Source organism: Urocampus carinirostris, chromosome 8 (assembly GCF_059441175.1).
Source record: "Urocampus carinirostris isolate Australia breed hairy pipefish chromosome 8, RoL_Ucar_1.0, whole genome shotgun sequence".
NCBI lineage: Eukaryota > Metazoa > Chordata > Actinopteri > Syngnathiformes > Syngnathidae > Urocampus > Urocampus carinirostris.
In genome coordinates, this window is record NC_142356.1 from 25,481,195 (window position 1) to 25,495,109 (window position 13,915).

General features: G+C 38.8%; 1 protein-coding gene across 5 annotated transcripts; it reads left to right on the plus strand.

Annotated features, from left to right (window-relative positions):
* Positions 1–34: 34 nt before the first annotated feature.
* On the plus strand, positions 35–12,491 carry LOC148361331 (oxysterol-binding protein 1-like). 5 transcript variants are annotated; one of them, XM_088342100.1, is made up of 20 exons: positions 35–113; positions 234–363; positions 1,552–1,700; positions 1,949–2,157; positions 2,223–2,382; positions 2,525–2,636; positions 2,703–2,901; positions 4,594–4,708; positions 4,801–4,864; positions 5,028–5,195; positions 5,265–5,510; positions 6,634–6,754; positions 6,818–6,921; positions 7,007–7,102; positions 8,248–8,432; positions 8,505–8,734; positions 10,104–10,151; positions 10,447–10,512; positions 10,597–10,635; positions 11,657–12,491. In XM_088342100.1, the coding sequence occupies exons 2-20, from the start codon at positions 274–276 to the stop codon at positions 11,800–11,802; spliced, it is 2,547 nt and encodes an 848-aa protein (XP_088198226.1). In that variant the 5' UTR covers positions 35–113; positions 234–273; the 3' UTR covers positions 11,803–12,491. The 5 variants fall into 5 exon arrangements, with proteins under 5 accessions (XP_088198226.1, XP_088198224.1, XP_088198225.1 ...); XM_088342098.1 differs by having other exon boundaries at positions 10,447–10,635; XM_088342099.1 differs by having other exon boundaries at positions 4,801–4,858; positions 10,447–10,635.
* Positions 12,492–13,915: the final 1,424 nt, after the last annotated feature.

Consider the following 13,915-nt stretch of genomic DNA (forward strand, 5'->3'; position numbering starts at 1 on the left):
TAACTTGACAATCAGTGACTATTCAACAGAAATCGGACTGTTGTCTGCGCTGTGCCCTTCCAATCGCAACCACGTTTGACGGTCGTCAGGATTTCTGGCTTCTGAACCTTCAGGTGGAGACATTGTTTTATGTTAAAGCTACGCTCATAAAAAACAAATTATATGGGATTTTTTTTATTTGATTGGATTTTGTTCTTTATATATAAAAAAAAAAAAACACTTTGGATATGAAGGAACAGGGTGTCACACCTCTAATGTGTCCGGTCAAGATGGATGACAACTTCCGGTCTACCTAGCAAGCTTAGTGGCGGCCAGAGTTTAAGGAGATTTTCATGTCTTGAATTGGCTTCTTTCCCTCTCCAGGTACATATTTTGATATTTTAATTTACACTCTTACGATAACACAGAACCACCCCTGTCACTATATTTTATTGTGTTACCAGTGGTGAATTAACACTCTGAGCATTTTGTATTGAATGAGAGGGAGGAAAGTTGCCTGGGAAAATATGTTAGCTCGCTGTCATCACATACAGCTGACACGAACAGACACTATGATTATTGACATTAACTTTGTTCTTGGACGCCGCATTAATATCAGAATCCAAAAAGGAATCGAGTAATCTGGTTTTGAATGAGTTTTTATAACCATTTTATCCGGGCAAGTCATAATGATGACGTGTAAACGGGCAAAGAAACATTTATCTTATTAATTAAAACTGGAATCCTCAGAGGAGTAAAATTGAAAATGGTTCACTTTCACACACAAAAAAACCCAACAACTTATTTTTGTACAAATCTAAACTATGGCTTCGTGCCGGGGTTATGTTTCCAAATTGTCTACGACAGGTCATGTATTATTTCAAATCTAGGTCTGAGTCGGATTTCAATACGTGTTTATATGATGGAACTAAACGTACGTAAATAATACGTCCTTGTTTCATTCATTGTCCCTTGCACCCCTCGTTGCCTTACTGCTTCTTCTTTCTTTGCTTTCTTTTATTGTCTTTTTAAGTAACTTCACATGAAATTGTGAATATGTTTGATTGCTAATAGGATTTTCGAGAAGGGTTGTTCAAATCCTCACTATGTGTTTGCTGGTAATAACATCATATTGGAACATAATATTATGAATGTGCTTGATTGCTGTTGTGATTGTCATGATTGTTTTATTTTAATATTTGTGTCAATAAATTTGTTCAAACCAAAAAAAATCTTCATTTCATACATTTTATTTAACCATGAACGCTTCATTGGTCCATTTGTATTATAGCACTACCTCCCACCTTCCAATAAAGTCAAATCACACTTATTTGTACAATCAAAAAAGTCACAAAAGGATGCACACCATTACAACATCCCCTAACCTTAAAACTACAAGAGGGCAAGGAAAAACTCAAAACAACCTCAGCATGTGCAAAAATAAGAAACTTTAGGGTGAACCCCCCTTTTTCAGAATGACCAGGATTGCAATGCTTCAAAGACAACAAAAGCTTTCTTAAGTTAAAGTGAATATATTAATTAAACACATGTCTATTTACTTTTTGTGAACAGCCGGCTTCTGCGATGTCGTCTGAGTCCAAGTCCCCCACTCCTACCCCAGGGGACACATACAAGGGCTGGCTCTTTAAGTGGACCAACTACATCAAAGGTTACCAAAGACGCTGGTTTGTCCTAAGCAATGGGCTTCTCTCATATTACAGGTAGAAACTATTTTGCTGTCTTCTTGCAACTAAACTTTGTGACTGGTCACTCTTTTTTTTACAGGAAACAGAGTAGTAGCAAAGTTGAAGAGTTCTTACTTTTTATGTGCATTTACCAAATACTATTTTACAAATATTATTTTTAAAGTCACTATTCAAAAAAAGATGAGTTCAGAAAAAATCTGTAGTTACATTTTTAATTTAACTTTAAAATCTTACATTTAAATCAACATTGATATTGTGCACAGGACACAAGCTGAAATGGGCCACACGTGCCGGGGAACCATCAACCTTGCCACAGCCAACATTGTGGTAGAGGACTCGTGCAACTTTGTCATCTCCAATGGGGGCGCGCAGACGTATCACCTTAAGGCCAGCTCTGAGGTGGAGCGCCAGCGCTGGATCACGGCCTTGGAGCTCGCCAAGTCGGAAGCCTTCCTCATTCAGGATATATCCGGTGAGGTAAAGTTTCTTACTTCTATGTTACACTTGCTTGACTGTCTTTATCACTGTCGTCTACAGATGAGTCAGCGGACGAAGGATCCGAAACAACCGCCGCCTCTGGGCAGGGGGCTGGCCGCAATGTGGAAATCCAGTCTACACTGCGTACACTCAGTAGCAAAGTGGAGGACCTCAACACTTGCAACGATCTGATTGTAAAGCATGGATCAGCCCTGCAAAGGTATGGACGTGACCTCCCCAACAAGCCTTACATGGACACAATTTTTTTATACATCCATTTTGATCATGGCACTTGTGGATAATTTTCATAGTGTGACAACTTCCACGGTTGAGTGAGGATTAAGAACTTTTTTCCCGAACAGGTCTTTGTCAGAACTTGAGGGACTTCATGCATCAGCGGACATGGGCGAGAAGGTCAGACAAGTTACTGAGAGGGCCACGCTCTTTAGAATCACCTCCAACGCAATGATCAACGTAAGTCACGGCCCAATGTTAGAAGTCAGTGGCATCAGCGCCGGCTGATTGATTGACTGTGTGTAGGCATGTCAAGACTTCCTGTCCATGGCTCAGAACCACAGTAAGCGTTGGCAGAAAGCTCTCCAGATGGAAAGGGCACAGAGAATCCGCTTGGAGGACACTCTGGAGCAGCTAGCTAAACAGCACAACCACCTGGAGAGAGCTTTCAGGGGAGCCACTGTACTTCCGCCTTCACACAGCAACATGGACTTGGAGACCAAAGGTACGCTTCATGCTAAATCTCAACCTCGTTAACCACTAAAATGTTAAGAGAGCCATATTGGACCAAAAAATAAAAACAAATTTTTCTGGAGCAGCAAAAAAAAAAATAAAAGCCTTACATAAGCCTTATAATGAACGCCGGATGTACTGAATCTATAAGCTTTATTAGCCTACTATTAAAACTACTATGTTGGATGCAGCGCTTCTTGTAATGACGCACCAGATTATATATATATATATATATATATATATATATATCTGGGGTGCGGCAGTAGCTCAGGAGGTAGAGCGCTCGTCTTGGGATGAAGGGATCCCAGTTCGAATCACGGCCCGTCCGTGTTACATGTCGAAGACACTGAACCCCTAATACTCCCAAAGAGCAGGTTAGCGCCTTACATGGCTGCAAGGCCGCTATTGGGAAATGTGGAGCACATTGTAAAGCGCTTTGGGAAGTCATTGACTTAAAAAGGGCTATATAAAATGCAGATCATTTCATTTCATGTGAATACTCTTTTGTAGGATACCACCTCCATTTTAACTTCATTGCAATATTAATGAATTACCATATATTTTGTTGCTTTGATAAAATAAAAGAATGGCAATAACAAATTATGGCCGTGCATAACGTTCTCCTTATCTGGGCAACAAAAATATTGCAATAAAACCCAGAATGTATTGATACAAATAAAATAGCAACCCGCCCTGCCTGTGAGACTAAAGGGTCGTAGCTTTGGCCTGCACATCTTGACTCTAACACAGGGGTCACGGGAGAGAGAGGAAAACACATGGAGGACAGTAGCCCCGGAGTTTTGAATTGCAGCTCTCCAACTAGCCATTCAAGCCTGAAAGCCATGACTTTACATCACAATATATAAATTTGCTGCGTTCAAGGCGTCAACCTGTATCCTGTGTTCTTGCAACTAGAAACCCATGGAAGAGCCGCAATCGAACCTGTCAATTCCTACCCGTGAACTCATACTATCTGATCTTCCTTCTTGTCTCATCGTTACACCCCTACTTCTTTAGTAAAATGTATTATACGCATTGTTACCGCAATGGAAAAACGTTTATAGTGTTTGTGTCATGTTTGTCCTCTTAAATAAATCATATTAAAATAAAAATATATTTTCATTCCCCATCTTTTTCAACTCCTACATATTTCTGGAAATGTGCCAGGGAGCCTTGCGGCAGCACTAAAGACCCGTATGCGTCTCCTGAGCTGCAGGCTGCCGACCCTCGACCAGCCAATTAGATATATTTTTGAGGCATACAATTTAACAGATTATTAGGGATTTTACCCCTTCTTATATTTTTCTTTTGCATACAAAACAATTTAAGGAATTTTATTATTTAGAATCATTTCTCAAGCCAGCTATCCTTTCCTTATGATGTACTTGCTATATTTGAACATAAATACTCATATTTAGAAAATAAATACAATGTTAGTTCGATGCTCCTACCAAATTTAGCACAATGTTCGCTCATCCTACTTTCATCTTCTACCAACCAAAACAGCAGTATCAAAATATTTACATAAATTCAACTATGGATCCCTCTCAAATAAGCCAAAATGTTCAATGTGTAGTATGCAGAAACCCTTATGATGAGGGGAGGGAATGTTAAGTTAATTGTTTCTCTACAATGTTGTTTATGTTCATGTTTTTTACAGCATGTAATCTACACTTCCTTTCAGGTGGAATATCAGGGAAGGGCGATGCTAGCGACGAGGATGACGACAACGAATTTTTTGACGCTATGCAAGACCCGGCAGAGTTTATCACCATTCCCGCCGACCCAAAGTATCACAGGTCACTTAGATAAGCATGCCCATGAATACCCGCGTTCATGAAGAGTTCGGTGCTGTCCAGTTAATATGTATGCTTGTTTATTTGTCCATTAGGAGATCTGGTAGCAATGCAAGCAGGCAGAGCAACGAGACTGGCATGGATGACGTGTCGGTAAATGTGTGTTCATTTTATTTTTAAATCAATACAGAAATCCAGACATTTTCACTTGTTTAGTACGACAACTTCACTTAAAAGCTATCCCTGTGATAATTGACGGTCTAAGATATTTTGCCCCTTCTCAGTTCACAACCAAGTTCTTCTGGTCTTTCTCCTTTTTCAGTTTGATGAGCTGTCACTTGCATCCAGTCCAGAGTCTCCCCAGCCCCTCGACTTGGAGCCGGTCAGGCAACGCCGGACGCGCATACCTGAAAAACCAAACTACTACCTTAACTTATGGAGTATCATGAAGAACTGCATCGGGAAGGAGCTTTCCAAGATACCAATGCCTGTGGGTTAGAATCCGCCAAAGCGCTTTAATTCTTTAATATGCCGATACCCCTTATCTTCTCCCCTCTAGGTGAACTTTAATGAACCTCTCTCCATGCTGCAACGCCTGTCTGAGGATCTGGAGTACTACGAGCTGCTGGACAAGGCATCCAAGTGTCAGAGCTCATTAGAACAATTGTGTTATGTAGCTGCCTTCACCGTGTCGTCATACTCCACCACCGTACACCGCACTGGCAAGCCCTTTAACCCGCTGCTGGGGGAAACGTTTGAGTTGGATCGCCTACAAGAGTGTGGCTACCGGTCTCTTTGCGAGCAGGTACAAACTACAATCGAAGTTGGAATGCATTTGAAAAATATTGTTGTCTATTTTAGGTGCATAAATGTTGAAATAAAAACCATGATACTGTGATATTTGATAAGATTTTTCCATTGTAACACTGAATTAAACGGTGGTCAAATTATAATTTGGTTCTATATATGTGCAGGAAAAGAACGGTATATGCCTATGTGGACCACTGCCCTGCATGTTTGTTTTATAGGATCCTCCTTCACCACAACTGATTCAAATGAACATCTCATGATCAAACAGAGAGAATAATATAAATTGTAGGTATTTTTATCAGATGTGTTTGAAGGATAGACATTAAAACAGGGGTGAGGAAACTCCAGCCCGTCGGCCGTATCAGGCCTGTTGAGATTTAATCTGGCCCGCGAAACAAAGCTGAGAGTAGAACAAGAGACAAATAAGCCGCTTCATGTCAGACAATGACCTGCAGTTTTTACTATGCCTACTGGAGGTCGCCAAACCTAAGCGACACTCGCGAAATTGCTGACTACCACTCATTAACCAGTGAACATTTGAAGAGACAAACCGTTCCAATGTTGTTCGACTTAAAATAGAAGTCACAAATGTGCTGTTTAAGGGAGTACGATTACACTTACCTGGACTTCTTAGTCTGTTTCCCTTTGTGTACCCCCATAAAAACTACATTTTTCGTTGTGCTCATGGCCACCAATCAATTAGATGGCTATATTTTTCTCTTATTTGTTTTTTTTAAAATCAATTTTATTTATTAAGGTACTAAAATTCCTGCAAAAAAAACTTTTTAACTAGGCCTATTGCATTTTTAAACTGTAAATGATCAAATTTAGTGCTTCAAAATGAAGATACGACTTTTTTAATACTTTTAATTGAATTTCCCTTCACGGGGATGTGAAATGACTACCCTGATTATCATTGAAGAAAAAGACAAATTTTTAAAATACTTGCCAACTACCCCAAAACCCCAGCAAAACAAACAAATAAACCGTCATAGATGTCTAGCTACTTATTCTTTCATTTGGATTCATTCTTTATTTAATTTTTCTTGTACATTGTTTGATATACAAAATTATATTTAAAAGGAAGTTTATGCCCTCCCAATTTCCCGTTCTCTCAGGTGAGCCATCACCCACCTGCAGCTGCACACCATGCCGTTTCTGAAAAAGGTTGGACGCTAAGGCAGGAAATCACCTTAGCCAGCAAATTCCGGGGAAAATATTTATCTATCATCCCGTTGGGTGAGTATGCTTTATTATATCAGTATACTATGTATACTTTTCTCTATCTTTTGTGTTTCCTAGGTTCTATTCAATGCCTATTTGACAAGAGTGGCAACCATTACTCTTGGAAGAAAGTGACAACCACAGTGCACAATATTATTGTGGGCAAGTTATGGATTGATCAGGTATCAAAAAATGAAGCCATGAAATTGTATCGTATACAACAATTAAGTGTTATTTTTACTAACAATATTTTATGTTCTAATCCAGTCAGGAGAAATTGATGTTATCAACCACAAGACTGGTGATCGTTGCCACCTGAAGTTCACTCCCTACAGTTATTTCTCCCGAGACGTGCCAAGAAAGGTGACTTTTTATATCGTACCCATCAATTACATATTTGTGCATTATTTTATCGTTATAAACTCTGCCATAAGGTCTGGATATTGACAAAGGTCAAGTATTTTTCCTGAGTTCTTTGTTATAACCATCGGGATTTTGTCTAAAAATTGAGTGGTGAAAGTACATGCAGCATTAACAATACAGTAATGCCTTGTTTTTGCATTCCAAAAAAGTACCGCGGTAGTCAAAACCTGCGGAGTGGAAACATTTATCAATTGGATATCAGTAACATATAATATATAAGACTGAAACAAAATAACAACCATAGAGCTAATAAAAACACAGAATTGCAGTTAAATGAATAGTCTTTTTTTGTCTTTATAAGATAGTAAAACTTAATTGGAGGGCTTCTCCTTTTAGTGCAAGAAAGCGATGTAGTGAGCAGCCAGCTAGCTGCACGCTGCGGGAATCCTTGAGCCAGGTATCTGTGAGGATTGAAGTACAATGGTCACCTAAGCAGCGGTTTCCTACAAGTTGTAGCTCCAGGTAATCAGTTTCATGGGTCATGATCTGGCAGTGGTGAGATACAGGCTCGGCAGAGATGGCTTGTGAGAGTTATTACGTAGCCGCAACCTCCCTTTTTGCTTCCTTTCCCGCATCCGCCTCAGTCTATTACCGAACCCAATAATAATCCTCAGAGCACCCGCTGGTGATCAGCATTTCTTTGCGCTCTTCTGACTTTTCTCATAGCCTGATTTAATTGATAATTATTCAATTTAACGAGTTACAAAAACACTATCTGTTGCTGTGCTGTGCAGTATGTATTGGGTGGACACATTGGTTCGTGTGCCTTCCTGGCTGTAATTCTGGCAGCATACACCAACCTATCACGGTTGCACACACACACACAGTCCTCCTCAACCTGCCCCCAAAACAGCATTTGCTGTGTGTTGTGTGCTGCAGAACACAATGCATGATTATAGAAATTGTGATACAGCGTGGGATTACCATATGAATACAATGCTGATGTTACTTACAATAATCACTTGCTTAAATGTATTTTTTGATTTGCAGGGACAAAATATGTTAGGATTGCATTGAAACCCATTCAACCCAATTTTTAATGATCTAAGTTTGATTTTTTTGAAGCTGTGTTTCTACACTCCTAGGTGACTGGTGTGGTGACAGACAAAGACGGAAAGGCACATTATGTCCTTTCAGGCACATGGGATGAGAAGATGGAGTTCTCTCGGATCATGCAGAGCAGCAAGAGCGAAAATAGTGCAGAGGGCAAACAGAGGACTGTCTACCAAACCCTCAAAGCCAAGGAAATATGGAGGAAGAACAATTTACCGTATGTTCTGCCACAATTTCCGCAAATAAAAGTAGTTGAGCTGATTCATCCTAAGGAATTTCAATTCCACAGCGAGGGAGCAGAAAGCATGTACTACTTCTCTTCATTGGCGCTGACGCTCAACGAACCAGAAGAAGGGGTGGCACCAACCGACAGCCGCAGGCGGCCCGACCAGCGTCTCATGGAAGAAGGACACTGGGACAAGGCCAACGCAGAGAAGCAAAGACTGGAGGAAAAGCAACGAATCGCCCGTCGGGAAAGAGAGCGGGATGTGGGCAAAGGAGCCAACACGCCTGAGGAAGGTAAGAAACAGACTTGAAACCTCAACTACAAAATACAAACAACATAGGAAAACTGACATAGGCTGATTTTAAAGTTCAGTAAACAAGTTTTATTTATCATATATAATTAAAATGTATACTACGCTATGTTTGCTTGTATTCTTGCATTCTTGCAAGGTTCACGATGCCTCACCTTTAATAAGCAATATTGTAAATTCTGGTCTACTGAGCGTACCTGATTAAAAGCTGCATGTGCAAGTTTAACAACAAGTCTTTTTTCGTCTTCGTACAAGCCGCACCGGATTTTGAGCCGCAGACTTAAACTACCATAAAATTGAACTAATTCACGTCATTTCTTACATTTGAGAAAAAATAATAATAAATCAAAGAGGTAACGCATTGTACCGCTATTAAGACACTCCTTTGTGGACTTTGTCCACAGCTGTCAATCATAATCAACTAGCGCAGCAGTAATATTTAATAAATTGTCATTAACATAAAGCACTAGTGAAAAATAATTTGACACAAATGCTTGGAAAATTTCTAAGAAGTAGTGTCGGCTGATTGAGTATTTCAGTGTGGTAGCAGGTGTCTTGTTAAGGAAAAATATACTCAATATTTAGTCTGGTGCTGCCACACTAAAACATTGAATCAGTTGACACTACTTGCTAGAAAGATTCCAAGCAGCTATGCATTCTGATTTTTCTCGCACTCGTGCGTATATGTTAATGCCAATTTGTCTAGCTAGTTGATTGAGATTGACAGCTGCTTACAGAGTCCACAAAAGAGTAACTTATTCGCGGCACATTGGCTTACTTTTCCTCGCAGATTTTGCCAGGACTGCAATCTTACTACATAGGGACATTGGGAATCTCGTTAATCCAGCCATCCGCAACACTAATTAGATGGCGAGGGGAGTAATAGTTACTCGCGATGTTTACTCACGCTCCATTGAATTTCTACACTATGCCTTCCAGAGCACTTGGCAGCAATTGCGATGCTTTATTACAATTAAACGGAATTCCCCTGGTATGCACCAATTCTAAGCCAGCTGATAGAAACTACAATTTGAAAAAAAAAACTTTGGATGCAGTTAAATATCAAGTTATGCTTTTTGGGTGCTAAAGTCTTATTTGTCGACGTTCTGATGGTTAAGACACGATTTGTAATGCTAACACTGAATTAAACGGTGGTCAGAGTGAAGTTGGTAGAAGGGTATTTTTCTAGCTTTTTTTTTTTTTTTACTAAACTGAATAGGCAACCTTTTGATGACGTGTTGGTGGTACTCTAGGTATTGTCTGGGAGCTACTTTGTTTAAACAGTTTGACCTTTAGAGAAAAAGACATTCATGTATGTGGGGTTTTTTCACACAAGTGTTTTTGTATTTTAGCTGACAAAGATGAGATTGGAACAGAAGCAAGTGAAGTTTCAGATGAAAGCAAGTATCACCATGTCACTTCAGAGTGAACGTTATTAGTTTTAGGGCTGTGCTGTGTAACATTTTAGGAAATTTTGGGGGGGGATCTCCTACCTTCGATGTTCGGTGGTCTGACTTCCAAACATCTTTAGTTGCCTATAAATCTAAGCCAAGTTTAGGAGGTCTTTTTTTTCAGCCATAAAATGCTCCACAGCACATTTGAAGGTTACATTAGTATCGCGTAGCCCGGTTGAGTTGAGTAGAGTTGAGTGACTGCTGATGATTCGACTAAAGATGTTTGTGTGCTGATGCTCAGCTGACACAGAAGACTCTCCTTACCTTCACAAAACATCTTCTCCTCCTCCTCCTCCACCTCTGACATGCAAGTTGCCTCTTAACATTTCATCTACTGTAGATATTCTTGTAGCACGCCTTAGGATTCCTCATGTTCTCATGCTTTTTACAGCCGAAGACAATGACGGTTCTTGTGGAGCAACTGCCAAAAGCAAGTAACTTAGAGTAGAAATTAGTTGATAGGTAGTGGTTATAGTGTGTATATTGCTTTTGTTGCAATGTATTCCTAAACCTTTTAGTAATATTTAGGAGATTTGAAAAGATGGAATTATTATTGTTAAATTAACCCATTCACTTTGCCTTTCACAAAACCCACTTAAAACATTGCCAACACCCCATCTAAAAACAAAAATGGACATATAAGACCAGTCCAACATTTGGTTCACACCAACTTATTTATTAATGTATAACGTGCACCCCTAATTTTTTGATGAAAAATCTTCATTTCTTTTAAGCTCAAATTGCGCAATTTGAATGTAAGGGGAACCCACGTCACAGCAGTGAGAACGCTGAATACTAATCAGTGGACCACCAGTGATATAGATGACGTACAAAAAGACAATCGATTGTATTTCATTATCACACAAGTTTTATTCATGGTACCACAGACAAATAATACTTTTGTTGTGCATCTCACATTTCACAATGACATTAAATTCTATTCTATTCTTCTATTTTATTACATTCTCATGACATTAATTCTCAGTGACAAACGTTGTTGGATATGTGCGGCCAAGATAGAAATCTATGAACACAATACCAGCATCAAATTTACAATGCAACTACTCATGTCCTTCAAAATCTGATTAATCATCAGTTACACCAAAGAGTTGTGTCCCTCGTCATGCTTTTATTTTTTAATAGTTTAAAAAAAAAAATTGATCGATCATCAATCTTTGCCCAAATACGATAAAATAGGTATATAAACACGCCGTCCTTTTCACTCGTATTCAGCATGGTGTTACTTTCAGATTGAGAAATATACAATTACAATCCATATTCTGCTTTTAAAAAGCAACAGAGTAACACACCATGTTGTAAGGACAGTTAAATTACTAAATGTGATCAATAACGCGTTACAGTACTCGTTCTTTTGTAATGCGATACTCCCAACACTGGTCATTATATAATATGGCATTGTATCATGTTTGTCTTTGAATTTTGGTTTTTAGGCTTACATCAGGACAGCTACCAGGCGCTGTGGTTTGAAAAGGTGGACGATGCCGCATCGGGAGCCACGTTGCACGTCTACAAGGGCGGTTACTGGGAGACCAAGGATGGTGGCGGCAGCTGGGACGCTTGCCCTGACATCTTTTGACCACAGACTTCAAAATAAAAGCCAGGCGTGAAGAGGTTACAACACCTAAGTATTACACAGTACAGACTATTTAGAAATACATTCCTGTATTTTGCAATAAGAAAAGTAGGGATTTTACAAGTAAGTTGTAAGGCAAGGGGTCCCCAAACTTTTTTCTGTGAGGGCTACCCAACTTTTTCTCTGATGAGGGGTCGGGGTCAGTTAAACAGAAACATTTTGACAATTGCAGGAGTGCCTATATGTAAAAATGTATTGTTTTCCAGAAGCCTCAATCAAAAATCCCTTCTGAATTGTTCTCAGAACCGAAATCAGAAAATACGTAATAGGACTATGAATGAAATATATAATATTCAAATAACACTTTATGGGTTCTTCACAGAAATAAAGTCCATGGAACTTACTTTATTTTCTGCCGTAGCAGTCATTAGCACAGGACCATGCACTGGTAAAAATCAGAGTGCCTGATTCCTACCACTGGACTACCAGTGATATAGATAACGTAAGAAAAGGCAGTAGATTTTATCTGATTGTCACACTATTTTTAGTCGAGGTACCAGAGAAAAATGTTAATTTTGTTGTACGTTTCACATAATACAATTATAATAAATCATGTATTCTATCATTAGCATTGTGACAATTTTATTGTCATTGTAACATGCAAAATAAAATGAACATTAGTCTATGGTGCTGTGACTATAGGGTAATATTGATATAAAACCCAACGCCTTTTCTTATGTCATCTCTGGTCAGAATGACCCAGGTTCGAATCCTGTTACAACCAAAAACTTTCACCCAGACGTTGAGTTATTTTTTGGTTAAAAATAACGTTTTGTGTTACACAAATAAATACAATAGACAAAAATCAAGAAGCTCACTTGTATTGTTCAGATGGCCGGACCAAATTGTGGAGAGGTGGGCTGTATCCGGCCCATGGATTGTAGCTTGGGGACCACTGCTGTAAGGCTTAAAAAAAAAAAATTCAATTTTTAAAAATCTGAGGCGAGAGGTTTGCATTGTTGGGCCCAACAAATGTCAATTACAAGAGTAAAAATATGACAACTGAAAACAATTTTTTATTTATTTAACACTTAAAATGGTGATTAAAAAAACCTTTGAATTAAGAGGGAAAAGTAATTATATAAGAACATATTGGGAATTGTAAAAATGAAAGGAAATGTTTGAAATTAGGTGGTGCGTGCGTGTGTAGTGTGAGGAGTCCTTGAACGTTTAAAATCAAATATTTTCTTTATTAAGTATGTGTTAACAAGTACCGGTAACTTTACTGGAAAATTAAATGTGTATGTAATTGTGTGAACTATGCAATTGTTGCCAAAATTCCCAATTTCTGTGTTTCAGGGTTTTTATCCCCCCAAAAATGTACAGTGAATAGGATTATATGTTAAAAAAAACATTGTATTTAATAAAAAAAAGTAAATATATGAAGAGTTTCCACACTTTGTACAGTACACAGTTGCAGACCGAAGGACTGCTTATTGGATGAGATTTCTTCCTTGTTATTTTAAGTGTACTTACTTTCTGTTATTGATTTTAACTATTCTATATTGACATTTTTACTCACTCGAATTATTTTCCATTTGTAGTGGTCCATTACGATATGAGTATATTCTATAACAGTGTTTCTCAACTGGTGGGTCGGGACCCAAAAGTGGGTTTTCAGTAGGTCGCAGGCCTTTGCTCCTTGGCAAAATAATGCGACGAAGGAAAAAAACGGAGGGTCAATTAGACAGTGGATGGCGATAACGCCCTGCTCGATTGCTTCAATAGGTGCCGTCCCAATTGTGTTTGAAAGGGAACACATCACATTTAATTATGGATTTGTTTGTTTTGTTTCCTTTGTCTGCCCATAATAATGAGTCCCAAGAAAGTTAGTGATAAGGTGAAGGAAAAGTGAAAAACAGAGGCTATTTTAAAGCAGTTTAAGGGGATCGTTTATGTGTGATCTAGGCTTATATGCGGTACTTTATTGTTGGTAATTTTTTAACAAAGGTGAATATGTTCTATCTCTTCTCTAAACTGCACAATCCTTTCATTTGATACATTTGAGAAGTGGATTTTTTTTTTTTTTGTGTGTCACAGCTTTTCATTACTCACG